Source organism: Cheilinus undulatus, linkage group 8 (assembly GCF_018320785.1).
Source record: "Cheilinus undulatus linkage group 8, ASM1832078v1, whole genome shotgun sequence".
Taxonomy (NCBI): Eukaryota; Metazoa; Chordata; class Actinopteri; order Labriformes; family Labridae; genus Cheilinus; species Cheilinus undulatus.
Window position 1 is genome coordinate 37508275 of NC_054872.1, and position 18249 is coordinate 37526523.

General features: G+C 40.3%; 1 protein-coding gene across 1 annotated transcript in view; it reads right to left on the reverse strand.

Moving 5' to 3' along the window:
- Window positions 1-3130: 3130 nt before the first annotated feature.
- Window positions 3131-18249, reverse strand: part of si:ch211-1i11.3 (mitogen-activated protein kinase kinase kinase 5) — a 32840-nt gene continuing 17721 nt past the window's right edge. The window contains exons 13-28 of the mRNA XM_041793553.1: window positions 17677-17761; window positions 17336-17469; window positions 16473-16600; window positions 14168-14304; window positions 13938-14043; window positions 13658-13815; window positions 10486-10675; window positions 10233-10401; window positions 9810-9975; window positions 7468-7653; window positions 7249-7354; window positions 6804-7050; window positions 6450-6562; window positions 4042-4139; window positions 3868-3944; window positions 3131-3716 (exon numbers count right to left, since the gene is read on the reverse strand). Coding sequence (XP_041649487.1) covers window positions 3620-3716; window positions 3868-3944; window positions 4042-4139; window positions 6450-6562; window positions 6804-7050; window positions 7249-7354; window positions 7468-7653; window positions 9810-9975; window positions 10233-10401; window positions 10486-10675; window positions 13658-13815; window positions 13938-14043; window positions 14168-14304; window positions 16473-16600; window positions 17336-17469; window positions 17677-17761 — 2197 coding nt within the window. The 3' untranslated portion in view covers window positions 3131-3619. The remainder of the gene's footprint in view (window positions 3717-3867; window positions 3945-4041; window positions 4140-6449; window positions 6563-6803; window positions 7051-7248; window positions 7355-7467; window positions 7654-9809; window positions 9976-10232; window positions 10402-10485; window positions 10676-13657; window positions 13816-13937; window positions 14044-14167; window positions 14305-16472; window positions 16601-17335; window positions 17470-17676; window positions 17762-18249) is intronic.

Genomic DNA, 18249 nt, shown 5'->3' on the forward strand with positions numbered 1-18249 from the left:
ACCACCATGCCTTACTGTTGGGATGACACTGGGCAGGTGATAGGTGGTGTCTGGTTCCTCCAGACATAACATTTAGAATAGAGGCCAAACAGTTCAACCTTGGTTTCATCAGAGCAGTCTGAGAGTCCTTCAAGTGCTTTTTTGGTGAACTCCAAGCAGGCTTTCATGTGTTTTGCACCGAGGAGAAGCTTTCATCCAACCACTCTGCCATAAAGCCCAGATTGGTAGAGGGCTGCAGTGATGGTTGCTCTTCTGGAACTTTGTCCCATCTCCACCCTTCTCACCTAATCTCTCAGTTTGGCCAGGCAACCAGCTCTTGGATGAGTCCTGGTTGTGCCAAACATCCATTTCAGAATTATTGAGGCCACTGTGCTCTTGCACCTTCAGTGCAGCAGATTTTGTTTGTATTCTTCCACAGATCCATGCTTGCAACAATCCCATCTCTGAGCTCTGCAGGCAGTCCCTGTGACCTCATGGCTTGATTTTTGCACTGATATGCAGCCAGCTGTGAGGCTTTTTACAGAGAGGTGTGTTCCATTCCACATCATGTCCAATCAATTTAATTTACCACAGGTGGACAGTTGAATTACAGGATATTTAATGTCTATGTGGATAGGAATAAGTAGAAGCAAGAAATCTATTGCCACAGATCACAGCACTTGTAGTCAAAGCTTATTTGCAATACTTGTCTTAGATTTGATTTTTAAACACATAAATGTTGGTAACAAATACACAAAAACCACAACCAAACAAACTCAACATTAAAATACAGAATAACACAGGAAACAAACAACGGAATGCTGAAAGCAGGGAGCGCAGAATCATTCATAACCAAATAATGTTTCTATTTATAACAAGGTTCATTTATTTCAGAAATAACAGAGGGCAGGGAGCGTGGAGTGGAGGGAAGAGACAGGATGCTGCTAAATTGAATTTTGTCGATAAAATCTGGGTATTAATTTCCCTCCTGACACCATCCAAGGACAAAGGAGGAAGATGCCTGACTTGATCTATTAATCTTCTACCCTCAGATCTGTTCAGCATTCAGGATCTTTGCAGAGGAAAATCAAAGTCTGAGATCTTCACTGTGTGAGTCCTGAAAAATAAGTGTGCAAAGTTTGTTTTCAAATCTGATGATGCTGGATTAAAAAATGATGTCATGAATCTGTAAAAAGCTGTCAGTTTTGATTTTAAGTAGCTGTGTAAATGGGCTGCAACACACTGCAGCTGATTTTAATTACCTGCTTGACGGCTTTAAAGATGAGGCATGTGTAACATAACATACATTACATAAGGGGCAAGAAGTTAAGACATCCACAAAGGTCTATAGTCCGGCCTTTACTGATGTACTAATCTACAAGCGCTCACCTATCACTTCATTAGGTACACCTGCTCAGCTGCTCATTAATCTTTCTATTCAGGCAATCACATAGGGCAACCACTTCACAAGCCATGGTTGGCTAGTTACACTAAATTCTAACCCCACCATTCGAATGCTGCAGCAGAAATCAACTATGGCACGTTCAAAGTCACTTAAATCCCCTTTCTTCCCATTGCAATGACTGGTTTGAACTTCAGCTATTGTTTACTTGTTCTTTACATGGTTGTCTACATGGAGCTCAGCGGAAGTTCAAGTAGGACGACTGTTTCTGCTCATTCCTTACTCACCACTTGTTCATATCTCTCCCTTCTTTCATACTTGCTTTCTTGTGATCAGCTGATAATGGGCGTACACTCTCTTAAGTAGTGAGCTAATCAGATTCTGCCACAGCCTTGTTTGACCAATCATCATGGATCTGTCTTATTTTCAAGCTCTCATCCCTCCTGTTCCATGTCAGCTTGTTTCAGTGTGGATGCTGCAACCCTCCTCCACCCCAGCCACCTCCATTCAGTTCATTAGCATCTAGTCCAGCTCCTCACAGGTCTTCTGCTCTTCTCATCCTCACCCTCCAAACCTACTCATTAGTGTCGCGGTCCCAGCTTTTCAGAAGTCTACTCCTCATCCGATCCTGCATCCCCCATCAACACAACCACCAGTGCCTTGACTCCATAAAGGGGGGTATACTATTCCTGCAGTCGGCCTCACTACCCCTTCAAGTACATGAAGTCGTCATGATGGAGTCTAATCGCTGAAGACATCGCACATTTCTCTCTCATCAAAATCTGTGAAATAAATAATTTTTAAACCCATATTAAGTCTCTCCTGCTTGATCTCCTCCACAGCAATGTGGAAGATGCCAGTTATCACAAAAGCTTGCTTGCAGTTGTTGCCAACACAAACAGTTATTAGGTTTAGGGGACAATTACATTTTCACATTGGGCCAGATTGGTTTGGATGACTTTATCCCCTCAATAAATGAAACCATCATTTAAAACCTGCAGTTTTGTATTTACTCTGGTAATCTCTGTCTAATTCTAAAATTTGTTTGATAATCTGAAACATTTAAATGTGACAAATATGCCAAAAAAAAAAAAAAAAATCTGTAAGGAAGTACTGCATGTGTGGGAATATGCCATGGTCTACGTAGTCAAGCCCAGTCTCCCAATGAAATCATATCCCTTACTGAAGGAGGTGATATGTAATGGTATTTAACATGCCTCTGTTGAGCTTATAAAAATAACAAGCATCCTTTGATCTCACATTGTCACTGAGATCACCAGGCAATGGTGACATGCTGGAAAGTCTTGTTCAAAGACTGTCACTGACAGCTCTATCCCCCGATGTTCCCCTGCTCCTGACCTTTCTATCCTCTCTTTTATTTTCATATTTAATATTCCTGAAACCCAAATTCTGGAGTGTTAAATCCCAAACCCAAGCCCTAACACTTATCTCTCTGACTCAAAAAATGACTTATCAGAAAAACCACATCACCTAGAAGTCTTAAACTGAGCCAGCAACCCAACCCACACAGACGCAATGCTACACAACAAAATAGACACACATACAAAGCCCACTTATGTCACTGTTTCTACGGAGATGTCAACAGTGTGAAAACAGACGAGGGAACACGTGTGGAATTTAAAGACAGCTCACTGCTTCATCACTTCTTCCAGCCTACGTCACTCCCTTTAAAAACACAGAAAGAGACACAGACACTGCTGCACGAAGATAACAAACCAGTCTGGGAGATTTAAAGTTCCTTTTAATTCTTCTAAATCTGAACAAAGTTTTACAGGATATAAAGTAAAACTTGTTCTTTTTATTCCTGCAGAATAGCAAGACAGTCATCTTAAATACAGTTTGCTCTTATGAACTTAGATCCTGCCAAGTTCTTAATAAAACATGTACAAGCACCATTAGAAGGCACAGTTAAAATTGCATTAACATCTGTGTAAGGAAATCCATATGGAACTAGGCGTTTTTTTTAATGATGACATAATTTAAAAAGCCCTGAGAAACCTTGAGAAGAAATGTTGGCAAGAATAAGCTTTAAAGGAAACTTCTCCTACTTTACAGGGACACATATTGGAAGAACTGATCTTTATAAAAAATACATTCAAGGGTCAGCAAGGTAATCAAAATGTGATCTGCTTTCCATTAAAGTCAGTTACGTTCATATGACACAGGACCAGCCTGTCAATAAACAAGCCCTTTGATGCACAACATCAGCAGCAGCCGTTAAAGCGTAGTGTCCTCGCTGTCCTCGTCATGTGTGCTCAGCTTTTTCTTCCTGCGAGCTGTGATGGCCACCCAGACTCGACAAAGCATCCCCCCTCTGTGACATCAACAGATACAAAAACAGTCATGAATCAACTCCAATGGAACACAAAATAACAAGCTGTCCTGCCTTTTTTTCTACTCTGTAATCCTTTCCTTTATTTCTACATGGACTGACTGTGTGAGTGTGATGTGTGGCGGCGGCTCACCTTATTCCACAGTACATCAAATCATCCCTGGAAGCCATGTGGAGGAGACAGTCCAAGGTGAACCCATGAGTGAGCAACTACACACAGAGGTAGATTAAAATCGGGTGTATGAGTAATACCAACCAAGCTCACAGGTGGAGAACAAATAAATACGGCAGAGTTGTGGTTGTTTACCTTTTCAATAGTGTCTTGATCTACAGGGACAGACTTGAGCCAGCGCACCAAAGCCTTCACTTCTGGGTTAGAGCTTTTCTGTACAGAAAGTTCTGCATCTATAAAACACAGAGATATCGCCCGATTAGTCAGATGTCTTCTGGTGTTGTCATGTCACTGCAGGCACACTTCATAATCATTTTCCAAACCCACAAGTCAAGTTTAACAATACAGCTGATGATTCGACGGTCTACGCCTCCAACACAAACCAGTCAGGCAGAAATCCAGCGCCTGAAGCTGAGGCGTGGTGAGGATTAACTGGTACGAGTGTTAAGAAACAGTGATGAGAATCACTTAGTGTACTGATAAACCCAAAGAGGGTTGGGTCCCTTAACGCAATAGGGGTCATGCTGCAGCTTGTGTGGTATATCATCAGACAACAGGCTGAGCTCTTACCAAATCTAAGATGTTGACTTATTCCTTGAGATATTCGTCATTGCCTTCAGATATACAGAACAGATCTATTGACTTTAGTTTTCTTTAAAGTTTAATGAAAAAAGTTTATAACATTTTCAAGTAGTAAATACTCCTGAGTAATTGTTTTATCTGGCATGGGAGCATGCACATGCAGATACAGGCAAGAGTATTTATTTGATGTTTTATGATTTTATTGGTTAAAATGTCTCTTTAAATCCTAACTGTTGGAACCTCAAGCACTACATGTTTTTCTTTGATCACATTTTGCATTTCTATTAATTTATTTATCACGGTTTAGTATTTTGAAATAGTTATCTTCTCTAAACCGTTGATTACATGTGTTTAGGTATTTGTGATGCTACAGTCTTGCTGGCTGCAAAACCAATACTCTTAAAGTAACATGAACCTAACCAAGCCAAATGCGCACGCAAAAAGCTGCAGTTCCGCAAGTGCCCACCAGAGGCTGGATTTGGAAACACTGAGAGTTTAATACACACACAAGTAAAGCTGAGTAAATCATCTGCTTACAGGAAAGAAGCTCATCCTCCATGAAAACATTCCATTGCAGCCAGCATAGTTTACTAAGCTACATAAGTTACATAGCTAACAGAGCTACATAGCTAACAGAGCTAAAGCTAAGCTCACAAAGCAGCCATGCAAGTTACGAATCTACGTAATCTGCATAGCTATGTTAACTAAAGCTAACTCAGCTATATTGGATTATGAATTAACATTAAATGTGTAGATATGTTAGCTTTAGCGAAAGCTTATCTTATTTCTGAAATGTTTCTTAGTGAGTATTGTTTGCAGTGCAGAATATAACTGCCAGAACTTGTTTATGATTGAATTTTAACTAAAAAATATATGTATATAATGTAAAACTGAAAAAAACATTGTACTGACAAATCAAAGCATTTCCTTTCTGAGATATGATGTCTCAGATGAGCAGTCTGTTAGAGTGGCCGTCAGAGATTTACAGTCTGCAGCCAGACCACTCTTAATTTTTTCAGCAAAAATAAACATGTTTACAGTTAGGTTCAAAAGATTATATATACAAAAAAAACCTCCCACATTTTGATTTTAAGAAGGACAAAGTTAAGGAATAACTAGGGGCATGGCTGACATGAGTAAAAGCCAGCACGTTGTAGCTGTGTGCCTCAAACCAACAAAGATCAGACAATAAACAGACCAAGAAGAGAAGCTTAGATGAGCCCTAAGCCTCCTGACAGTGTTTTCTATTGTGGTGACCACAGTGGATTGCCTTCAGAATCCCCCTTTAGTAACCAAATGGCTGTCACAAAGACTTTGTCCAATATTTTCTATGGTTCCACATCAGCATTGTGCTGCACTGTGCCCTCTAAACTGGACCTCAATAGTAATTTCACCTAACAATCAATCATCTTAATTGTTTCTTCCTTTGTTAATCCATCTTTTTTATATAGTATTATTGCTAATACTAAGATTTATTGTACACTGTGTTCAGTCAATTGGATTTTCCATGTGAGATCCTTTCTTGTTCTTCTACTTACAGCTGTTGCATTGCAAAATCACAAACAGTTTGATCTGATTTTAGTTTTGTCTACAACTGCAGCCTTTTTCAGTAGAAATATCACCTTTTATGTTTTTCAGGACAAAGCAGCCTGGATAAACCACAGAAAGAGGATATGTCCCATTAAAATTCAGCAACAATACACAACATGTTGCTATTTATACAAAGGCATGGACTAAATTTAGTTTATTTGGACTGTTCAAGGCTGATGTAAGGTTTGGGTAATAAAAATGCATCTGCTCTTCAGCATATCTTGACTCCTATCTTTTTTATTTCTACCTTTTGCTGTATTTTTTATAAGGGCAACTGAAAAAACCCAAATTTTTCCTCTGGTATTAATACATTATTTCTCACTCTGAATCTGAAGTTTTTATACCATCAGCAAAAATGTAACAAACATCACCTTCAGCGACAGCTTCTTTCCTCAGAGCATCTATCTGTTCCTGTGTCCTCTGCACAGAGTTCCTCAGCAGCTCCTGATACTCTCTCTCCTTCTCATTCAGCTGACTCAGCAGTCTGCAGCACAAAAAAGCCTTCATTACTCAGCAGAAAGTAGCAACTCAAAATTCTCATTAACCATCGTGTTTACTGCCTGATAGAGAAGCTGGAGCAGCAAGACAACAACGATAAGAGTTTATATTTAGATGTGAGAATGCTGGAGCTGTTGCTTTTAACAAAATCCTTACGTTGATATTAAAACCATAAAAATGATAACTATACTAAGATAATGAAGCTCCATGATAAAGGATAAATCTACCGTCTTGTCTCTAGTCGCAGGTCTCTCAGTTTCTCACTGAGGGGACAGCTGGAGCTAAGGACCAGGTCTGTAGGGGAGTTGGGGCTGTCTGTGGGCAGAAACTCATGAATGCTGGCTGTTGACTGGGAGTCTGCTGGTGCCACCTGCTGGTCAGGAACAAGAGCCACAGGAGTGTCTAGGTCAGCAGACTGCTCCTCAGGAGTGCTGTCCTCAATCTCAAATGAGGACTGCAGCTGGATTTTGAGCTCTGGGGGGCAGGGGAGGAGGCGGAGGATGGATTAAGTGTAGACAGTTCATAAATAAACAAAAGGAGAGAAAAAATGGATACAATAAGTACAAAGGTAGAATAAAATATTACACAAAGATGCAAAAAGGCACAAAAACACACTGGTCCAAGAATAGTTTTTGAAACTATTGACTTTTGAGAGAAAAAATAAAGTCGTACCTGGTAGGAGCACTGTGAGGGCGTCCTGCACCGCCTGCCTCAGCAGATTGTCTAGAGCAAACATCCAGTGAGGTTTCACCTGCTGCTGCCTCAACACCTTCTTTACCTACAAGAGAAGCAAACCATTCACCATTTCATCCAAAAGCCTTAGACAATAGCTGACAGTTGTGTAACTGAAATTAAAATATGAGTGTTGAACTTGATTCTGAATTAACTCACTGCATCTTGGAAGCTGAACAGCACCACCTGCAGACTGCTCATTGGTACTGCACCAGAGATCAGTTTAGCTCGGAGGTCCAGCAGGCTGCTGGTTAGCTGCTTCCTGTCCGGGGAGCGGATGTTGTCTCTCAAACATTTGATGAGCTCAGAGATGTGGTCTGCAGTCAGCGGTGAGCTCTCAGCATGCTTTTAGGATATTAAAAGAATTATATATAATGAAACATATTGCTTCATCATGGAAGTAATATTTAGCTTGTAACAACACTCTTTTTGGATAGTCAGTCATTTTTTTCCGAGTTTCAAAGGCATACAACATTTTTCAGAATGATTCTTCTCACAAAACACCTTATGAAATCTAACAAGATTAAAACCTTTGAATCAATCAGTGTAAGAGTAACACAAGACTCGACTATTACCTCAAAAATTCACACACAGTCTTACATTTCACAAATGTCTGTCATAAAATGAAAGCATCAGAGCCTAAACATTTTCAGCTGTGAGTTTGAGAGGAAAAGCTGTCATGTACAAGACACAACACCTTCAAAGTTGGAACAAATGTCATACAAGGTTTCATAAAATGTCAAAATTACCCCACGGCTGAAAACTGTATTCTTGAAAGGCAACTTTAATGTAAAACTTGACTCACTAATGACTCCAGCTCTTATTTTGTGTGGCTACATGTCTGGGCAATTTTTGTTACTTCAAAGTAGAATACTCTAGAGAATTTCAGGTGAGTCCTCTGAAATCTTCCTCGGTTGATGTTCACACATGCCCTTCAAAGTGAGGGGGCACAGGAGGCCAAGACATGATTTGAACTAGAACTTCCAACCAGTGTTGGTTCTGGCAGCTTTCTTAAAGGCAGTTTTACTTTTAATCTTGAGATAAGAATGCCTTTTTTGTCAAATGTACTGCATTTGAGTAAAATTCAAGTCATATTTTAACCTTTAAGTTTACGTGTAGTGTTATGGGCGAAGCCCAGGTAAACAAACAAAGACAAGATCTAATAGTGTATGCTGCCGGGGATCAGTATGCCACCGCCCTTGCCTGCAGCCCCGCCTCCAATGCACCCGACTCTCATACCTATCCCTGCAGGTGGTGGGCCCACAGGGTGGCGGCACCATGTTGCATTTTCAGGCAGCGAGGCCCGACCACTAGGCATTCGCTGTTGGGCTATTCCTCCAGTTTTGGCTCCAGGGGGGTGCCCCTGCTGAGCCGGAAGGCGAAGCATTTGATTAACTGGTTGATCTATAGTCCAACCCTCACCTATGCTCATGAACTCTGGGTAATGACCAAAAGAATGACGTCATGGGTTCAAGCTATCAAAATGAAATTCCTTAGTAGGGTGTCTGGGCTCAATCTTAGAAATAAGGTGAGGAGCTCAGACATCCAGGGGGATCTCAAAGCAGAGCTGCTATTCCTTCAAAGGAGCAAGCTGATCAGGATGCCTCCTGGTCATCTCCCTAAGGAGGTCTTCAGGGCACATTCAACTGGGAGGAGACCCCGGGGCAGACCGAGAACTCACTACAAGGATTGTATATCCCATCTGGCCTGGGAATGCCTCAGAATCCCTCAGGAGGAACTGGAAAATGTTGCTTGGGAGATAGATGTCTGGTTTGACTTACTTTGCCTGCTGCTACAGTGACCCAAGCCCAGATAAGTAAAAGAAGATTTATGGATGGATGGTAACTGGATGTATTTTCAGTACAGTATAGAACTGAGAAAGACAACATGATTGAACTGGCAAGACTGAACTGGTTTTGTGACATAAACATCATCGTCCTTAACCACAAACTTGCAGTGAAATTTCCCCTCATGCATTTCCTTTTGTTTTCACACATCAGCTCACTCTGACTTCATTTTAATAGACACACAAAGAAAAGTCAGGGTGAGTCAAGTGAAATATTGGACCATTTGCATTCACAAATGCAGCTCACCCTGATAATTTTGTATAGTTATCATAAGTTTTGTGTATGTGTGAAAACAGCAGTCCATAGATAATATCTTCTATCAACTAAAACTTTCCTTGACAACCACTTAGAATCTTAGACATCTTATCAGTGATATACCAATTCAGCTCAGAGAAACTCAGAGTCATCCTACAACTTGTAGTCTGAGCTGACCATAGCAGTTTTTTAAAGTTGATCTTTTTAAGACAAATTTAAAATCAAATCAAAAACAAAGACTGCAGACAAGCTTTGGTTATTAGCTAAATATTCATGGTGCCTTCTCCTTTCCATTTTTTAATTTAAAAGTTTTAACTATGCCGTGCTGACTAAGTTCATATGTTAAAATTAGATTCCGCAGTGTTAAAACTTGTGTTTTGGTGACTTTTCCTCACCCACCTGAGGCACAGAGTCCTGTATATTAAAAACCACCAGACTGATGTAGTCAGAGAGGACTCGGTGCAGGGTGGCTCTCCTCTCACTGTCCTTTCTCAGCATAAACAGACCAATGCTCTCTTCTGTCGTGGCTGGACTGCTCATTTCTGATGGAGAGTCTTCTGGTATTCTGGATTATGGGAGGAAATAAAAAGATCATTCACACAAGATCAAGTCGATAAGAAGACTTATCAGTGATTCATTTGTATTTTCAGTTAGTTCATATGTTAAAAGTAGACTTGCCCCCAAAAAGAGTGGCATTATGCCCTATTTTTATGCCTACACAGGAAACCTCAGTGTGGTTTGCCCCTGACGTAAAATCCTGTAATCGACAGGGTACAGACATTAAACATCTTTTTTCGCCTACTGAGCAATAATTAAACTCACGACAGGAAGCTGCTGGCACTTGATGGGCTCTCTGAGATTTCATCTGCAAATCGAGCTGACTGTGGCCTCCTGAGGTCCAGAGAACAAGACAGGTCGATGGATCCAGAGTACGAATCCGTGTCCTCCACAAGGATGGAGATAGGTACAGATAGGCTGCGCTGATAGTCAGCTGCAAAAAAAAAAACAGCGAGACTGGAGTTAAGGAAAAAATCCATGCAGTATGAGGTAAAGTGTAAAAGTGTCGTGTTCAGACCTGAAGAAGACTCTGATTCCTGCTGAGCCTTTGCCTTCTTCCTGGGAGATGACCTGAGGAAGGTGTCACTGAGTAGCTCAGCAGCTGTGGCTCTATTGTCAGGGTCTGGCTCAAAACAGTTCATGATGAAGCCCTTTGCCTCATCCGACATGCACTCTGGGACCTTTGGGTGGATCTTAAACATGCCCACCTTGCAGGGATCATATCAACATTAATGAGATTTGAAAACATCATCTCATTTACAGTTAAAAGGACGTTGCATATTTGGATTTAATCAACTTTACTTGAAGATTTTGTGTGTTAAAGATCACATCATAGGCAAGCCTGGCTGTTATAGCATGCCCCCTTGTAGAGAGGCTGTTGTCCTCGAAGCCACTTCCCACTCTCTCATCCTGGTTACTTTATCACCTCTCCTATCATTTCAGTTGAAGCATAAATAAAGCTTAAAAAAAAATCTGAAAACAGATCACATCAACAAAAGTCTGGTCTTGATCGGTGGTTAGGTGAGTTAGGACCCAAAGTGGGTCACAAAGCTGTTTTCAGTAAAGGATAGTTAACACATATTGACACGTGTATCCCTCAGCAGCCAAGGTCAAGCTCGATGGCATTTTTTATATCCATGCCTCTTCATCCCTTGTGATACGCCCAGAAACTGCTGGTGATTTTGGGCCCTGGGGGCACACACAGCATGACCAGGGGCTTGTGACAACCCTGCTATCCACTGGCAGGGCACCCTTATACAGTGCTTACTCTCCACATCCACCCCTCACTCTGCCCTAACGGTGTGGACTTTTTTTTTTACAATATGTTATTTTCCTAAGCTCCTGGTAATATGCAAGGACATCCAGAGCACAACCTGAGGCGTGTTGCTCTTCATTCCTCCATGATGGTGCCATCAAGTGGGCTAAGTTGCCATTACACACTTACATACCCAAACATTTTATTCTACTCTGGTTCTCAGTGATAACAAGTACATTTTAGTTGTTTCTTTGAGATATGGCCTTATGTATCTTGTTATCTTAGGATAGCAGCTGCTTTTTCTGAGATGATGTGATGTTCTTGAGTTCTCTGGATCAGTGGTTCTGAACTGGTTTGCATCACGACCTCCACCACCTACTTATTGATGACCTGACAATTATTGTTGCAGATATTTGTCATTTGGCAGATTATAAGGGACAGCATTTGATTTTACTGACTGTGGGCTAAAATCAATTCATTCAAAGGTGTGCTAATTTGGATTCACTGCCCACAACACTATCTGCCTGGCTTGATGTCACACAACAACTGGCCAATCACTGAGGCCTGGATGGCACTGACACAGGGAGTGTATGGCATCACTTCCTGTTTCCTCCTGCTACTGTTGCTCTGTGCTGCTGCTCATGTCGACACAGCTAGTGCTAATTTTTTTCCCCCTAAATTTTTTAACATGCACTTTTACTTTAGCCACATAAAGCATGTTTTATATGTCATGAAAAATGCATATTGGTTCCAAAAAATCCAATAATGGTTATTGGTTATATTATCAATTGGTATTGATATTGGCCCTGAAAAACCAATATCAGTCCACCCATGCCTAATTTCTTAAATATTTCAATTCTAACCAAATGTTTTAATTGAACAATTAGGCATTATGGACTCAAAACAAAAGGAATAACAGAAGAAAGAGATGGAGGTGTTTCCTTCAACACAGAAGGTACACCATAGCCTATTTGTTACTTTTTCTCCCAAGGCATACATCTGTGACCCCCTGGAAATGGTTTTGTGACCCACTTTGGGGCCTGACCCACCAGTTGAGAACCAGGGCCCTAGACAAAAAAACAAAATTTAATTCATGTCTTTTAAACATGTTTTTTTGTCCTGTGACGGTTCCAAAACTGCGTCATAATTCATTAAATAAATCTGAGTTCTTGAAAGTGGAAGACATTTGGTCATGGTTTCTCATTAAAATGGCGATGTGGGTCCTAAGTATAGACCAGTTGAAAAACACTCGTGTGGATGACTCAAAGATGCTTTCGCTTCACAAGATGGGTATCACTCACCATATTTCTCTATCAGCTATTAATTAAAACTTGAACTCAACTTCAGACACGTGCTCTTGGCTTTAGGCTAACTTAATTAGTGACTATTTGTTTTTAATGATAGTGCTTACATTCTAATGTTTACTTTTCATAACCTGACACACCAGATGGATTAGTTTCACATATCCATCTGGAAAACCTCTCATACATAGTGTTTGGGAAAGGGCAGTGACTTTGATTCTGTCTGTCACACCTTTACGGGCCAATCAGAACAACAAAACACGTGACGTCATAGCTGCTACTGAGGATCAAATCCATATAGAACTGCATAACGTGAACCATGGTGACTGCAGACATGTCAATACATGACTTTTGTCATTTTTTTAAAAGGAAACAACTCACTGATGTTCTTTGTTCTTCTTTTTAACAAAGAAATGTTGTCAAGTTCTGATAAAACTGACGCTTTAGCAGCATCCACGCTAATGTCTTCTGCTACGGTTAACGTCTATCTGCAACAGTCTCTTGTTACTGCTTGCTTACGTCACGACTCCTCCGGGCCCGAAAGTACTGCCCGACACTGATTGGTCCTGTCACTTTCGGGCCAAAGCGGTTCAGACGGGAGCTTTGCAAGATGGATACACCAGTAAGAAACACAGAAACGGGCATATACATCTGCTTGGCAAGGTTATACTTTTCATGTATTTGATTAAATAATTAACTGGAAAAATTACATTTCTAAGATGAATTTATGATCTTTTACTCCTTTATTTGAGAGGACAGTAGTTAAGAGTTGGAACTGAGAGAGAGACAACGTCTCATAGTTGAATCCAGGCAGCCCGCTTGGAGAACTATAGCCTCCGTACATGTGTCACAACCTAATCGCTAGGCTATCTGTGCCCCGACACATCAAATTTTTGACCTAATAATGGCACTAAGCCACAGGTAAATTTACAACTGGTAAAGCGTGGACCAAATTTAATGGCAGCTTATTCACTGGTTATTTGGAAATTCTAACTCCAAAAACAAACAAGTATTACAATGAAATGACTTTTATGATGATAAACTGCAACCATTCCACAAAAGACCTTCATAAACTAAATTTGAAGCTCTCTTTTTTACTAACATCATCGTAAATGAAATGTTTCCTTATTCACCTTAAACATGGCTGCTTGAGGACTTCCCAGCTCGTGGAAGGGTGTTTTGCCTGTTGCCATTTCTATTATAGTGCACCCAAGAGACCAGATATCAGCCGGCTTCCCATAACCCCGAGGTCCCTGGTCTATGATCTCAGGAGCCATGTACTGGAGTGTTCCTATTGAAAAATAACATTATAGAAATGTCCAAAAAAATGAAAGTTTTGTCATTACATTTTGACCAGGGGGTCATGGTATCAAAGTGTGTTATAAAAGAATAACATTTTTTTTTTTATCTTACCAGCAAACGTCTCAGTGCAGGGGTTGATTCCTGCTAATCGTTTGGATGTTCCAAAGTCAGAGATCTTTAACACTCCACTATACGTGTTGATCAAGACATTATCACCCTGCAGCAGAAACAGATTATATTGTTTTTTAGACACTGCTAAGCTTTAATTTAATCATTCTATAAACCAATTACAACTACTAGTACTGGTATTGTTACTCAGAATTTAAGGCTGCTTTGTTTACCTTGATGTCTCTGTGAACAATCTGATGGTCATGAAGATATTTCAGCCCCTCAAGGATCTGTTTGGTGTAGAAGATGATGGTGGCTTCATTGTCTTTCAGAGGACCCCATTTGGAGCGCAGGAGAGATGACAAACTTCCTAAAGCAGAAAAAAAAATAGCATCAATAGATTAATTTTCAGAACACATTCCTGCTGTAAATGGCAATTATTGCATGCACAGGAAGAAGAAAAACATTCTTTCTATTTCATTTGTGATATGCAACCAAGATATGGACAGGATAAATTTAGTATCTTGAAATATGTATATAGTTTTCTCTGATGTCAATAGAACCACCCACTTTCTTAACTCTGACTTTTAGTTGATGTTAAACAAACATACACTTGTACATCTAAATGCTCTACAGAGACAGACTTCCTGCAAGTTTATTTAAGGCTTCCTTTTAAGACATCTCCACTTAGTAACAAAGGAAACGCAGCCTTGAAATCAGAGCCAAGACTTCCTTATGTCAGCACTTTACAGGCTTTCTTTTCGAGTTCCTCATGCACAGTCTGTTTTCATTCTGGTAAAAGTATCAGGAACATTAATTCATCTGTTAATTTACAGTGCCAATGCATGTAAGTAATATTCGTAAGCAACACTGCAGAATTTGTTAGGGTCTGTGTGTTAAACTAAAGTGAAAAGGTATCAGTACTTGTAAAGTAGAGACAGGAATAAATGTTAAAAACATTGAAATATAAGTCTGACATTGAGTTAAGTTGGTCTGATTTAAAGCAAAATTTGGAAACATTATAAGGTTTAGTGTAAGATCAAGCAGCAATGTTTTATACCCATCCATTCATTGTCATTACTCATTCATGCCTCTTCCTCTTTCCCACTCTTTCTGTCTTCCTGCTTTGGTAATCAGCTGATTATGGGTGTCTGCTCACTTACATGCCAAACCAACCAGCCTCCACCAGACGTCTTTTGACCAAGCATCCTGCTGCTGTCATATGTTAAAATCCTCTCTTTTACAGTTCGTTGCCATTACAGTGCAATTGCTATGACTTTGCTCCAACCTAATCACTCCCAATCCATCATTGTTAATATCCAGCTCCACAGAGGTCTAATCTTCATCTCATCCTGCATCTCATTATCACCACCATCTTAATAGGTCATTTCTACCTAGTGGTCTGGTTCACGGCACACATTTCTTTCGCATTTCCATATATCAAAAGTTGGAAAGGGTCCCAAAAAACAAACCACACCGTCCCACTTTTTTGGCATCCCTGCTTAGGAGTACCAATCTTACCTTTCCGTCCCAAAAAGGTGGTGCTACACACAACAATAGGGGTTTGCAATGACATCACTTTTAGCGTTCAACGCGACTGCTCAGCAGGACTGCAAAACAAAACACGGAAGTCTGCTCTATAAGGAGCTGGCAAAAATGGGAGAAAAACGATTAGACTAGACTCTGTCAGGGGGGTTTACTATCCTGCTGTCAGTCTCACTATCTCTTTGAGTACATCATGATGGAGCTGAAAACGCTGAAAACACTGCTCATTTCTCTGTTATCCAAACATGTAGAATGAGAGTCATATAATCCAAATTTTCAATTGCAATTAATCTCAGAATTTCTGTAGTTAACAGTGATTAATCACATCCTTTTATCACAATTTGAAATTCCACTATTTTGTATTCAAACTGTTTTGTGTCATTTTGAAATTTTGTAGTCTGTAACAAGGGACAGCTGAATTCCCATTTGGATGACTTAACTATGAAAAAAGGAACTTGTTATGGACTGTAAAGGAAATAATGGGACATGTTTGAGAACAAAAGGTGACTTTAGACTTGTCCGCTGACCTGTCTGTGAGTTTATTTACATAAAATAAGACATAATGGAGCAGTGATGGTCTTATATTATACCACTGTAGATGCAGGGAGGCAGCGCTGTAGCTCAATCGAAGTGTGTAAAAAGGGCTAAATGCATTGAAATTTATGTTTAGTTCTCCCACTTATTTGGGACTAGTAAGGGAGAAAGAAAAGGTGGCATGGTTATTAAGAGATTTATTGTGCAGCAGCTAAAAAAGCACTTTAAATGAAAGTGAGTGGCTGTGTGTAGTCTCTACAATGTGTTTAATCACAGGTCCGACTGGGTCAGGTTGGCTTGTGCTCTATTAATCATGTGTCTGGGTATTAAATGGGGATGAATTTGAGTAGGTTGGGTTCGGGTTCTGAACTCTACCAGCAGATGTGGGTTTGCAAAATTGGACCCATGCAGGACTCTCAGTCATCAGTTCTTTGACAATTAAGTTCAGTGTGTTCCTACCTCCAGGTACTTCCTCCATGAAGATCTTGATGAAACCATCCTGACTGACAGAACCCAGGTACTGAACTATGTTTCTGTGCTTGAGCCTCTTGTGCAGAGCGATCTCCTCATGCAGGGGCTGGGAGTACCTGAGGATGACACATGCAAGTGTGACCATGAGGTTTACGTCAACAATACAAGACTGAAGTATTTCAAATATGCAGGAAACAAATGACATGCATGTGGTTGTCGAGATTTCCTTAACAGGCCAGTTAACTATTGGACACATAGAGCTGGAAAAAGTCTGGGATGCATCACTCAGTTCCCTTGACAGTAATCTTGATTTCCTGTCCGATTATATTGTTTTAGTAACATAATGTTTATCTTATACCAGGGAGCTTTGGCCCTTAAACTCTTCTATAAAAAGCCCCAAACAACTCTAACATGTTGCACCACACAAAACATTTTTTACTTCTATGTTTCACTACTATCTTACATGCAGTAACAGGATCTTTATTACATCTAAATCATTACAGCAAACCATAAGATAAATATTAAACACAGAGAGGCTTGGCAAATGCTTAAAAAGTATTTAAAAACATCCACTTTCTTAGGCTGAAATCAGTGTTTTTTTCCCCCATATCTCTCATGCATGAGCCAAAACTTCTGTAGAGTATAAAGTAGAAAACATGAGAAGCCTAAACACTACTAAATCTCTCATGAGTTTACTGAAGAGCACTGGGAGTCCGCAGCATGCCAGCGAGTATCCCTGCCAAGTTGTTTCCCATTAAGGACATTGTGGAAAAAGAACACTCTTATGAGAAACAGAGCAGCGTTGTGTCTCCTAGTGAATGAAAAACTGAGTGTTGGTTTCTCGTACGTACGTGCTGTCCCTCTCAGGGATTTCCTTGATTGCGATGCGGACTTGGTTGCTTAAGTCTCTCCCCGCGTACACAACACCATACGTCCCTTTTCCCAAAATCACCTTGTCACCATTCTCGTTGGTCTCATAGATGTACTAAAGAGAGACAAGAAGACAAGGTGACAGAGTGTGTGAAATCTACCAAATCAAATATGAATGTGTTCATTATGAGTTAATATGTTCATAAAATTTCTATATTCCTGATACTTAAACATTACCCTGGACAGTGAAGTTTTTTCCTTCTTGTCTGGATAAGTTCGACCTAAAATAGAGCAGACACTACGTCAGAACATTGAGACTGACCTCAAGTATCCCTCCACTCCCATGGTCCAGGTTCTGAGCTGGGTCTTCAGCCAGCTGGAGCAGAGAGTTTACCAGCTCACAGAAACTAGGGAGAGAAGATGTGTGAGACAACATTGATGTAAATGGAAAATCTGCTCTTAATATAGCAGTGGCACTCAATTATAAAGCAACTTCCAGTTGGATGCACCTGAAAGACCTACACAGGAAGGCAACCAGCAGGCATCCTGATCAAATGCCTGAATCACCTCAACTGGCTCCGCTTCACTCTCAGCTACTAACTGCCCCAGTGCCTGCTGCAGGTCCCCGGCTGAACAAAGAATTTAGAAAATGTTTCTTTTGTAACAGTTTTATTAGGATTAAACTACACAGGTCTTAATATTTCACACCCTGAGGATAAACAAAATGCCTGTTAGTAAGAAACTGTAAATGTAAACATAATTTTTGTTTGTTTACCATCTACATAGCTGTGTTGACCTGAATTACATACAGTAAAAGTTCATGACAAACAACACAACTCAACTTTCTCCAGTAGTCACAGGAAAGTTTTCAATATTATGTAATTTCTGCTTTCTT